This window comes from Sceloporus occidentalis, unplaced genomic scaffold (assembly GCF_023333645.1).
Source record: "Sceloporus occidentalis isolate IW3139 unplaced genomic scaffold, rSceOcc1.0.p SCAF_2, whole genome shotgun sequence".
NCBI classification, from domain to species: Eukaryota; Metazoa; Chordata; class Lepidosauria; order Squamata; family Phrynosomatidae; genus Sceloporus; species Sceloporus occidentalis.
This window is the reverse complement of record NW_028316982.1, coordinates 145,185,273-145,197,472: the sequence shown is the minus strand read 5'-3', so window position 1 is coordinate 145,197,472 and position 12,200 is coordinate 145,185,273. Positions and strand designations below refer to the sequence as shown.

Here is a 12,200-nt window from a genome sequence, read left to right as displayed (position 1 = left end):
TCATGTGAAAGGGATCTAGGAGTCTTAGTAGACCGTCAGTGTGATGCTTCAGCTAAGAAAGCCAATGCAATTCTTGGTTGCATCAACAGAAGTGTAGTATCTAGATTGAGGCAAATGATAGTACAGTGGGCCCTTATTATCCGCTGGGGTTTGGTTCCAGGATCCCCTGCAGATAACAAAGTCCATGGGTGCTCAAGCCCCATTGAATAAAATGGCCTAGCAAAATTGTGTCTCTTATATAAAATGGAAAATCAAGGTTTGCTGTTTAAATCTGTGGATAAAAAATCCATGGATAAGGAGGGCCGACTGTATTCCAGTCTATTCTGCCTTGGTCAGGCCTCACCTGGAATAATCTTGTGTCCGGTTCTGGGCCCCACAATGCAAAAAGGATGTTGAGAAGCTGGAACGGTGTCCAGCGACTAAAATGGTGAAGGGTCTTGAAACCATGAAGCCCTATGAGGAAAGACTTAGGGAGCTGGGGATGTTTAGCCTGGAGAAGAGACAATTAAGAGGTGATATGATAGCCCTGTTTAAATATTTGAAGGGATGTCATATTGAGGAGGGAACAAGCTTGTTTTCTGCTGCTCCAGAGAACAAGATACAGAACAATGAATGCAAGTTACAGGAAAAGAGATTCTAGCTCAACATTAGGAGGCAGTTGCTGACAGTAAGAGCTGTTTGAGAGTGGAATATGCTGCTGCCTTGGAGAGTGGTGTAGTCTCCTTCTTTGGAGGTCTTGCGATAGAGGCTGGATGGCCATCCGTCTCAGGGAGGGCTTGGATAGTGTTTTCCTGCATGGCAGAACGGGGTTAGATTGGATGGTCCTTGGGGGTTTCCTCCAAATCTATGATTTTAGGATTACAAAAAGGCAATAATTAAATAGCAGCAAGACTGAGAATCCACATTAGGCATTCCTTTTGCATTCTGGCACCTCCTAGCCAGCATCTGGATGACTATCAGGATTGCCTCAATGCCCATCAGTGCCTGTTGCACATTGGGTCCGTGGTGCATGAGTCACTCCACCCTCAACTATTGCACAGCGGTTGTCTCGATGATGTAATGTCACAGTAGCCCCTGAAGTGAAGACGAATATTGCAAAAGTACTTAATTATGTTCTCCACACATGTAAGTATCCTTACAAAGACCCAAGTCCCATGCCAAATTGCAGCCATATTCTTAGAACCTGGGAGCAGCCATAGAGAAGGCCCTGTCCCTCATTCTGATTAAGTGTGAAGGTGGTGGGATCCAGAGTAGTTCCTCCCCTGAGGATCACAGCGGCGTTGGATGTTTTATGAGATCAAAATCCTAACATCTGATCACGAGTGCTTAATATATGCGAAGAAATCTGTTAGGAAGGCCATGGTACCCAAGTGACCAGATATTCTAAACAGAAAGGAGGACAGGCACCGTGAAATGTAGGGCCTTCAAGAAAAATGTAGGACAAAATGCAAGCTAAAAACACGAAAACGGTCAGTCCTCAATATCAAACCGATTTTTTTTATCCACGGATTCAAGTATCCATGGATTGAAAATAGTCCAAAAAATATAAATTCCAAATAGCAAGCGTTCATTTTGCCGTTTTATATAAGGGACACCATTTCAGTATGCCATTGTATTTAATGGGACTTGAGGAGCCACAGATTTTGCTATCCATAGGGGATCCTGGAACCAAACCCCAGCAGATAACAAGGACCCACAGTAATAATAATAATAATAATAATAATAATAATAATAATAATAATAATTATTATTATTATTATTATTATAATACCAATGCCATTGTATTTAATTGGACTTGAGCATCCATGGATTTTGCTATCCACGGGGGATCCTGAAACCAAACCCCAGCAGATAACAAGGACCCACATTATTATTATTATTATTAATAATATTAATAATAATATAATAATAATAATAAATTTTATTTTTATACCACTTTTCCAGAAGATCAAAGCGGTGTACACAAAATTTAAAACAGTTACAAACACATCATAAAATAGTTAAAACCAATAACACAATATACAATATACAAATCTAAAACAATCATTCGAAATGGTGAGGCAGAAAGTTGATGGGATCAAAGTACACTAGTTTCATTTTCCAGAGGGGAAGGCTTGAGAGAAGTGGAACGTTTTTAGCCTCTTTTTGAATGTTTTTAGCGGGGTGATCAGGCGGAGTTCCTCGGGAAGATTGTTCCAGATTTGTGGGGCCGCTACTGAGAAGGCCCTCTGGGATGTAGTAGCATAATTAGATGATGGAATTTCTAGCAAGTTCTTCACGGTTGTTGTGAGTGTGCGGGCCGGATTATATGGGGAGATACGGTCCCTCAATTAACTCGGGCACAAACCATGTAGGGCTTTATATGTAATAACCAACACCTTGTTTTGTGCTTGGAAACAAATAGGCAGCCAGTGCAGATCTTTCAGAATAGGTGTTATATGGTCAAACCTGGAAACACCAGTGACCAATCTGGCTGACATGTTTTTGTACTAGCTGAAGCTTCAAGGCTTGGTACAAGCATTGCTCCACGTAGAGTGCATTATGGAAATCTAAGCGAGAGGTTACCAGAGCATGTACCACAGTTTCAACGTCCCTTTGGCCCAGGTAGGGTCGCAGCTGGCGTATCAACTGAAGTTGATAGCAAGCACTTCTCACCGTTGCATCTACTTGAGATGTCAACTGCAGAGACGAGTCCAGAAGTACTCCTAGACTGCGAACTTCGTCCTTCAGGGGAAGTGTGACCCCATTCAGGACAGGCCTGGGGAACCTATCACCAGTACTTCCGTTTTCTCTGGATTCAAACTGAGTTTGTTTTCCCTCATCCGGCCCTTTACCGACTCCAGGAAGGTGTTCAGAGGAGAGACCCCATCCTTAGTCACTGAATCAGTTGGGGGCACAGAAAAGCATATTTGGGTGTCATCAGCATAGTGATAACACTGCGCCCCGTGTCTCCGGATTATCTCTCCCAGCGGTTTCACGTAAATGTTAAACAAAGTGGGGGACAAAATAGCACCCTGAGGGACACCAAACGTGAGTTCCTTCTTAGAGGAGCAAGTGTCCCCCAACTGCACCATCTGGAATCTGCCCGAGAGGTAGGATCGGGACCACTGGAGCACAGTGCCCTCGATGCCCAACTCCCTCAGGCGTTCCAGAAGGATACCATGGTCAATTGTATCGAAAGCCGCTGAGATGTCCAAGAGCACCAACAAGGTCACACTTCCCCTGTCGATACCCAGATGGAGATCATCGACTAAAGCGACCGTGGCAGTCTCAATTCCATAACCCGCTCTGAAGCCAGTTTGAAATGGGTCCGGATAATCGGTTTCATCCAAGACAGCTTGGAGTTGGAAGGCAACCGCTCTCTCGATCACCTTACCTAAAAATGGCAATAGTGAAAGCGGCCTATAGTTGTTTCTTATCAGGGGAAGTTCTGGACACCTCTACAATTGTCTCTGATGAAGTGCCAGCGTCGAGATCAGCCCTTATCCGAGAGATTTTATCTGCGAAGAAGTTGTTAAAATTGTCACAGCAGGCCTTAGTTGGTTCTAAGATAGGGTTCAGGGCGGGGGTGAGCTGAGTTAGCTCCCTAACCACCCTGAACAGCTTTGCTGGATGCGACTCCGCAGACGCAATACGTGCAGCATAGAAAGAATGTTTTGCTGCACCTATTGCCACTCCATAAGACTTCAAAAGAGCCTGATGAAGTGTCTTATTGGACAAACGGTGGTCTCTCCACCAGCTGCTTTCTAGTCGTTGCGCAGCCCGCTTCATTTCCCTGAGATCTTCCGTGTACCAGGGTTTCTTATTAGAAGCGGGCCGGAAAGGACGCTTAGGAGCGATGCTGTATATAGCCCTGGAAAGGTCATTATCCCAGATGTCAGTCAGGGCATCAACAGAGTCGCTGTCAGATCCAACCATAAGCCCCTCTGAGGCTTTTTGGAACCTTTTGGGTTCCATCAGCCTTCAAGGGTGGACCATTCTAATAGGTCCTCCACCCCCGGGGGGGGGATTAAGGTAGCTGCCTTAAGTCGAATCTCAACCAGGAAATGATCCCTCCATGATAGGGCAGAGGTACCACCAATCTCTGCCCACGGATTGTCCCCGTCCGTGCTAAAGATGACATTGAGCGTATTACCCGCGCAATGCGTTGGACCCGAGACTAATTGGGACAGGCCCATAGCCATCATGGAAGCCATGAACTCCCGAGCTGCACCTGTCAGATCTTGAGAGCCAGCCTCGAAAGAGATGTTGACATCCCCCAGAACAAGAAGTCTGGGGGACTCCAACACCACTTCCGAGACCAGCTGTGTCAGCTCGGCCAGGGAGTGTGTTAGCACACGGGGTGGATGGAAGACTGTCCCTAGCCTTCAGGGTCAGGTAAATACACTCGATGAAGTCCATCTTCCGGACGGGGTTCCTGGTTAGGGTAAGAGTGTTTTTATGGACGAAGACAACACCTCCACCCCCACCCCCGCCCACATAACCTGGTGTGCTCCTTAACAACATACCCGGCTGGGAGAGCCTGTGCCCACACTGCAGTACTCTTGGCCCCCAGCCAGGTCTCAGTAATGCAAGCCAGGTCACAGTTCCTATCCTCCAGAAGGTCGTGAATAATGTGGATCTTATTCTTGATTGACCTGGCATTGCACAGGAGCAGAGACAGCGTCTGTGGTACGATTGGACTGACCCTCGGTTCTATTGGGTTAGCAGGGTGGATGGAGGGCAGGATAGGTATTAAGTATCGATCCTGTCTTCCCTTATATTGTGATTCCACCCTCCTACCGCTATATCTCCCCTTGCCCCACACTACTTCAATTTGAGCTCCGTCAACACGATCAAAATTCACAATACACCCCACCTCTCCACCAATCCCATAACCAGTGTGTGACATAATTAATAGCTGGAGGAGAACCTGTATTAAGGACATTCCTCAAGCTATCACAAACTTATCCAATCACATACACCAACCCACTTAGCCCCACTTCTCTCGACTGGACTTCTGCAATGAGCTCTACCTTGGGTTACCCTTCTTTCACGTTCAGAAACTGCAATTGGTACAAAATATAGCAGCCAAATTGTTCGCTGGAACACCTGGAACCGACCACATAGCACCTGCACTGAAATCTCTTCGTTTCCTGCCAAGTTGTTTCCAGGCACGATACAAGGTGTTGGTTATAACCTTTAAAGCCGTACATGGCTTGGGTCCAGACTATTTGCAGTAGTACCTACTTCACCCCCTTACAAGCGTTTAAAAAGGCGGTTAAGATGGATCTCTTTGAGCAACCCTTCCCAGATTAGCCCTCCCGCTTTTACTGTCACCGACACTGATATTGATACTGATACCCCAGCTACCCAGAATAGATAGATGTTCTCCCCTCAGCCTCTACACCCTAATTTTAGCCCCCTTTTCCTTTTTCTTCTCTCTATTGTAATTTATCCTACATCATTTACTTGCGTAATTGGGACTGGGGTGGGGGAGGGAGGGTTAGGGTTTGGCTATTATTTAAAATGTATATGTTGCACATTTTGGATTTTTAAAGATTGTAAGCCTGAGAGCAGGGAATCGTCTATTATCCCCTCTGTTGCTGCTTATTCCACTAAGGCTTTTGTGGGAAAGGAAGGTATGCGCCGGGGGTTCAGCAGCCTCCCTTTCCATCCCTCCTTTCTTCCTTTGAGGAGACTGCAATGGAGCCCAAGGTGCCAAGCTGCACTAAGGAGGGAAAGGCAGGAAAGGAAGGCTCTGCTTTGGAAATCAAGCTCTCTCTGTGTATCCTGTGTGTGTGTGTGTGTGTGTGTGTTTGCCTCTGCTGTTCGTATGGATGGGAATGGAGCTGAGGACTGAGGAGAGAGGAAAGGGTCAGTTTTGCGCAAATTCAGAACTTCTGTGCATCAAAGAGTCCAGTGTTTTGAAATAGCAAAGAATTTTATTAAGAACACAGAGTCAGGAATTCAGTGTTTAAGTCAGAACTGCCCACTTCAAGACAAACAATACATTAAAACCCCAACACCTAAAACTCCACCCTCTTCCAAACCTAGCCCCCACCTCCAATTCCCATAGTGTATGCCCCACAGGTAACAAGGCCACGTTTGCCATTCCCAGAAACTAGCCCCCTTTCTCCTAATACCAGCCTCCAACTTTCTTCAGCCAACATCCCACACATTGCCAAAGCGATCATTCCCATAACTTTCTAGCCAGCTGCAACAAATCCCAGACCCCCATCTATCTAACCTATACCACAAGCCATAAACCCAAGTCGAATTTACAACCCAAAACAACTATCTATACTATTAGCAATTAAAATTAGTGATTGGGCAGTATATAAATAAATCCTATTAATCCTGTTAAAACCTAAACTTAACAAAATACACCTTTAAAACACAAACAGACATATGAACAGACAAACCTTACAAACAAAATCATAAAGGCCTATCCTTAGCCCTAGTGAATTAAAATATATTTTTAAATATTACTTATTGACAAAAATAATGTTGGTTCACTGCTGAGATTTATGTGGCTTCTCCCGTGTATGGACAATCTGATGTGTCATTAGGTATGACTTCGAAGAAAAACTTTTCCCACAATGCTGGCATTTGTATGGCTTCTCTCCTGTGTGGACTCTCTGATGTTTCACTAGGTGTGATTTACGATAAAAACTTTTCCCACAATGCTGGCATTTGTATGGCTTCTCTCCTGTGTGGACAATCTGATGTCTCACTAGGTGTGACTTCTGAGAAAAACTTTTCCCACAATGCTGGCATTTGTATGGCTTCACTCTTGTGTGGACTCTCTGATGTGTCATTAGGTGTGACTTACAATAAAAACATTTCGCACAATGCTGGCATTTGTATGGCTTCTCTCCTGTGTGGACAATCTGATGTCTCACTAGGTGTGACTTACGATAAAAACATTTCGCACAATGCTGGCATTTGTATGGCTTCTCTCCTGTGTGGACAATCTGATGTCTCACTAGGTGTGACTTCTGAGAAAAACCTTTCCCACAATGCTGGCATTTGTATGGCTTCACTCTTGTGTGGACTCTCTGATGTGTCATTAGGTGTGACTTACGATAAAAACATTTCGCACAATGCTGGCATTTGTATGGCTTCTCTCCTGTGTGGACTCTCTGATGTGTCACTAGGACTGACTTCTGAGAAAAACATTTCCCACAACACTGGCATTTGTATGGCTTCACTCCTGTGTGGACCCTCTGATGTGTCACTAGGTGTGACTTACGATAAAAACATTTCCCACAACACTGGCATTTGTATGGCTTCTCTCCTGTGTGGACCCTCTGATGTCTCACTAGGTGTGACTTACGATAAAAACATTTCCCACAACACTGGCATTTGTATGGCTTCTCTCCTGTGTGGACCCTCTGATGTCTCATTAGGTGTGACTTACAATAAAAACATTTTGCACAATGCTGGCATTTGTATGGCTTCTCTCCTGTGTGGACAATCTGATGTCTCACTAGGTGTGACTTCTGAGAAAAACTTTTCCCACAATGCTGGCATTTGTATGGCTTCACTCTTGTGTGGACTCTCTGATGTGTCATTAGGTGTGACTTACGATAAAAACATTTCGCACAATGCTGGCATTTGTATGGCTTCTCTCCTGTGTGGACAATCTGATGTCTCACTAGGTGTGACTTACGATAAAAACATTTCGCACAATGCTGGCATTTGTATGGCTTCTCTCCTGTGTGGACAATCTGATGTCTCACTAGGTGTGACTTCTGAGAAAAACCTTTCCCACAGTGCTGGCATTTGTATGGCTTCACTCTTGTGTGGACTCTCTGATGTGTCATTAGGTGTGACTTACGATAAAAACACTTCGCACAATGCTGGCATTTGTATGGCTTCTCTCCTGTGTGGACAATCTGATGTCTCACTAGGTTTGACTTCTGAGAAAAACTTTTCCCACAATGCTGGCATTTGTATGGCTTCTCTCCTGTGTGGACAATCTGATGTCTCACTATGTGTGACTTCTGAGAAAAACTTTTCCCACAATGCTGGCATTTGTATGGTTTCACTCTTGTGTGGACTCTCTGATGTGTCATTAGGTGTGACTTATGATAAAAACATTTCGCACAATGCTGGCATTTGTATGGCTTCTCTCCTTTGTGGACTCTCTGATGTGTCCCTAAGTGTGACTTCTGATAAAAACATTTCACACAATGCTGGCATTTGTATGGCTTCTCTCTGGTGTGGACTCTCTGATGCATGACAAGGATTGACTTGTAAGCAAAACGTTCCCCACAATTCTGGCATTTATGTGACTTCTTTCCTGTCTGGACTCTCTCATGAATCAAATGTTCTTCTGTAAAGGACAATGACAGATAAGACTGAAAATCAGAGTTAAGAAAGGAGGTTGTTACCCCATGATTTAGCCCTCATTAACACCTCCTTATTTGAGATTAAATTAATAAAGTTGCTGTGAGGAACCCAAACGTGACCATGCTGTTTATGCCCCTAAATCCATGGAACGACTGTATCCTTACTCACAGGAGCTAGCAAAGAAGAGACTGTATGGGGACTGCCTTGAAGGAATCAGTGGAAGCAGATAGTCAAAGGACTGTGGAAAAAATATCCCATGAAACATGTGCAATAATACTTTGATTGATTGGTGGCATCATATTCTGTGAGACTGCCATAGAGTGCTGAGTTAGAGCACATGGCATGATGCAAGCTAACTGCAGAGGTCACTTCATGCTGTTTGGTGCCAGGAGATGACTCAAAACCAATACGTTATACAGCTAAAATGGGGATTGGTGTGGATTGGACTGGAGTTGTGTGTAAAAGAGATGGTGAAGTTGATGGAAGTCAGAGAGGAGAGATTGCAAATATTTGTATTATTTAGCAACTCAAGATAGAGAACCTCCAAGGATTTAGATGAAATCAACTGTGTTTGTGACTTATTTTTAAGTGTGGAAAGTGGTCAGTTCATTATCAATATCTGTATCTGGATATTTGCTTCCCTACTCTGCTGTGTTATTGTTGAGCTGTATCTGGTAGCATCCCCCTCAGATTGTGCTGTATTTTGGCTTGGGAACACAATCAGAATTCAGAGCCAAGAAGGACCCAAGAGCCAGTGTGCTAATCCTTTATGTCTGATATATTTGCACCAAGCACCCATTGCATTCAATTTGGTTTTAGACCTGCCTCCCAATCCCCAAGGCCCCTCTCTTGGCCCTTCCCAGAGGTCCCTTCCTCGCCACACAGAGCTAGGCGATCCTGGCTTTGCTCCTGCCTTCCCCTCCTGGCTCCCATCTGCCAGATCCCCTTGCCTTTCTCCCTCTGCTCCCCAACCTTCCCTCTTGCCCATCTGCACTGCTTCAGCATTTCACCTTCGGCATCTCTTCTCTATCACAGACACACACCCACAGCGCCTGATGCATAAAAGGGACACTTTGAGGTTCATTTGTTGAGAAAGGCAGGATAATAAGTATATAAATAATAGGAAAGGCAGAACAAAGGGGCTGGGACCTGGACTCCAACTTTGGTGAGGGTAAAATGCCAGAAAGCAGGCTTATGACATCTCTAGGACGGGGATGAACTACTGTTGGTGAGGGGGGGGGGGTCAGATTGCCCCCCAGGGGATCTCAGAGGCACCTCCACATTGTATTCCCGGGGGGGGGGGGGATAAGTAATATTTTGCCCCTCAATATCCAACAGCATCCCTTTGGGGAAGTGATGTCCATTTGCCATTGTTCTCTAAGCCATTGCAAGGCCAAGGGAGGCATTTTGCCCAAGAAGCCGCTCCAGAGTCTCAAAAGGCTGGAAGAGGGGCCAAAAAGCTAGGAAACATGGTCAGGGATGGGCTGAGGAGCATTTGGAGCCAAAACACATTTCTCTCCATGGTTCCTTCCCACAAAATCCTAGAATTGACAGTTTAAGTTAGGGTATTTAGAACCCTTAGAAAGTGGAGAGCAATAGTGCCTCACTAAACTACAAATGCCAAGATTTCACAGAATGTTGCTATGACTATTAAATAAAGTGTGAAAGGGATCTAGGAGTCCTGGTAGACCACAACTTGAACCTGGATCGACAGTGTTTTGCAGCAGCTCAAAAGGCGAATGTGATTCTAGGCTACATCAATATGAGTATAGTGTTATGGCAGGGGGTTGGACTGGATAGCCCTTCTATAGTTTCTTTCAACTCTATGATTCTATGTTATAGAATAGATGAAGGGAAGTAATAGTGCAACTCTGTTCTGCTTTGGCCAGGCCCTCACTTGGAATACTGTGTCCACTTCTGGTCACCACAATTCAAAAAGGATGTTGAGAAGCTGGAGTGTATCCAAAGGAGAGCAAGGAAAATGGTGAAGGGTCTGGAAACCATCAAGCTCTATGAGGAGTGGTTTATGGAGTTGGGAATGTTTAATTTGAAGAAAAGGTTAAGAGTGGATATGATAGCCCTGGTCAACTATTTGAAGAGTTACTGAGGATTGCTTTCTGCTCCTCTAGAGCAAAGGACACTGGACTGAAGCCACAGGAAAAGGGGTTCTACCTAAACATTAGAAGGTACTTCCTGAGCTATGCCACAGTGGAATATACCCCCTCAGAGCATGGTGGCGTCTCATTATTATTATTATCATTATTATTAATAATTTCTAAAGTTCTCCTTCTTTGAAGGTCTTTAAGGGTCTTTGAAGGTCTGTAAACAAAGGCTGGGTGGCCATCTGTCGAGGATGCTTTCAATGTGTTTCCTGCATGGCAAGGGGTTGGACCAGATGGTCCTTGTGATCTATTCCAGCCCTGTGATACTATAATTCTAAAGTGGAATCATAGTGCCATCATAATCTAGAATGAAAGGGCCCTCAGTCTTCATAGTAAGGGCAATGAATTGAGCTTCCTTACCCACAGAGGCCACATTCTCGTAATTCTCCATCATCACATCATTGTACATAAGTCTTTGCTTGTTGGTCAACAGTTTCCATTCCTCCTCAGTGAAATATACCGCCACATCCGCAAAGGTCACCTGCAATAGAAAATAGCCCTCATCCTGAGAATGACTAATAAAAGGGGAGGGAGAAGCACATGATGCATCCCAAAAATTATTTGATCACCTCATAATTTAGTCCAGGAAATAAACTTTAAATTCTGTTAGCAAGAGAAAAGCTACTGCCTTTGAGACCTAGTTTGTAATATACAATATAATCAACAATATAATTTAGACCATGGCTGGGCTACTGATGATGGATTAGCATACTGACTATCCTGACACGTAGGACCTTATCACACATGGGGTGGGGGTTGCAGCTCAGATCCGCAGTCACTGCTGTTCTAGCAATGCAAAGCGTGATTTTTTTTACACCAGATCCAGAGTCACTCCTCTCTAGCAATTCGGATTGAGGTTAAAACGTCATGTTTTTGCACACCAGGTTGCCTTTCTGTTGTCCTTCCGAAGTGAGGGGCAAGCAAAGTCAGTTCGATTCCAAGCAAATCACGTGATGCGGATTCAAGCAAAGGGGAGTGAGTGCACACTGTATTACCACACCAGAGCATACTTTGAGGGTTCAACAATGCGAATCGGCACCCTTGGGCATGCTCAGTGGGGCTCTGGACGCTGTCCTCATTTCCTGCCCCCTCCTTAGCTGTCATCCTTCATAGAGGTGAAGGAGAAGGCAGGGGATGATGGGATCGGTAGCAGGTTGAAGGAGAGGAGCAGATCAGAGTCTAGGAACAGTTAGGGGATGATGGGATAGGTCGCTGGGGGTCCCTGGGCCCAGGATAGGGATGCAGGAGAAGGCAGGGGATGATGGGATAGCTCTCTGGAGGTCCCTGGGGCCAGGATCAGGATGCAGGAGCAGTCAGGGGATGATGGGATAGGTCGCTGGGGGTCCCTGGGGCCAGGATCAGGATGCAGGAGAAGGCAGGGGATGATGGGATAGGTCACTGGGGTCCCTGGGGCAAGGATCAGGATGCAGGAGAAGGCAGGGGATGATGGGATAGCTCTCTGGAGGTGCCTGGGGCCAGGATCAGGATGCAGGAGCAGTCAGGGGATGATGGGATAGGTCGCTGGGGGTCCCTGGGGCCAGGATCAGCATGCAGGAGAAGGCAGGGGATGATGGGATAGCTCTCTGGAGGTCCCTGGGGCCAGGATCAGGATGCAGGAGCAGTCAGGGGATGGTGGGATAGGTCACTGGGGGTCCCTGGGGCCAGGATCAGGATGCAGGAGAAGGCAGGGGATGATGGGAT

The 12,200-nt window shown here is 45.5% G+C and overlaps 1 protein-coding gene across 1 annotated transcript; it reads right to left on the bottom strand.

Moving 5' to 3' along the window:
* Positions 1–6,484: 6,484 nt before the first annotated feature.
* Positions 6,485–10,917, bottom strand: LOC149319107 (uncharacterized). The gene is made up of 2 exons (XM_089511119.1): positions 10,860–10,917; positions 6,485–8,320 (listed from the first exon to the last, which is right to left on the bottom strand). The coding sequence occupies exons 1-2, from the start codon at positions 10,906–10,908 to the stop codon at positions 6,495–6,497; spliced, it is 1,875 nt and encodes a 624-aa protein (XP_089367245.1). The 5' UTR covers positions 10,909–10,917; the 3' UTR covers positions 6,485–6,494.
* Positions 10,918–12,200: the final 1,283 nt, after the last annotated feature.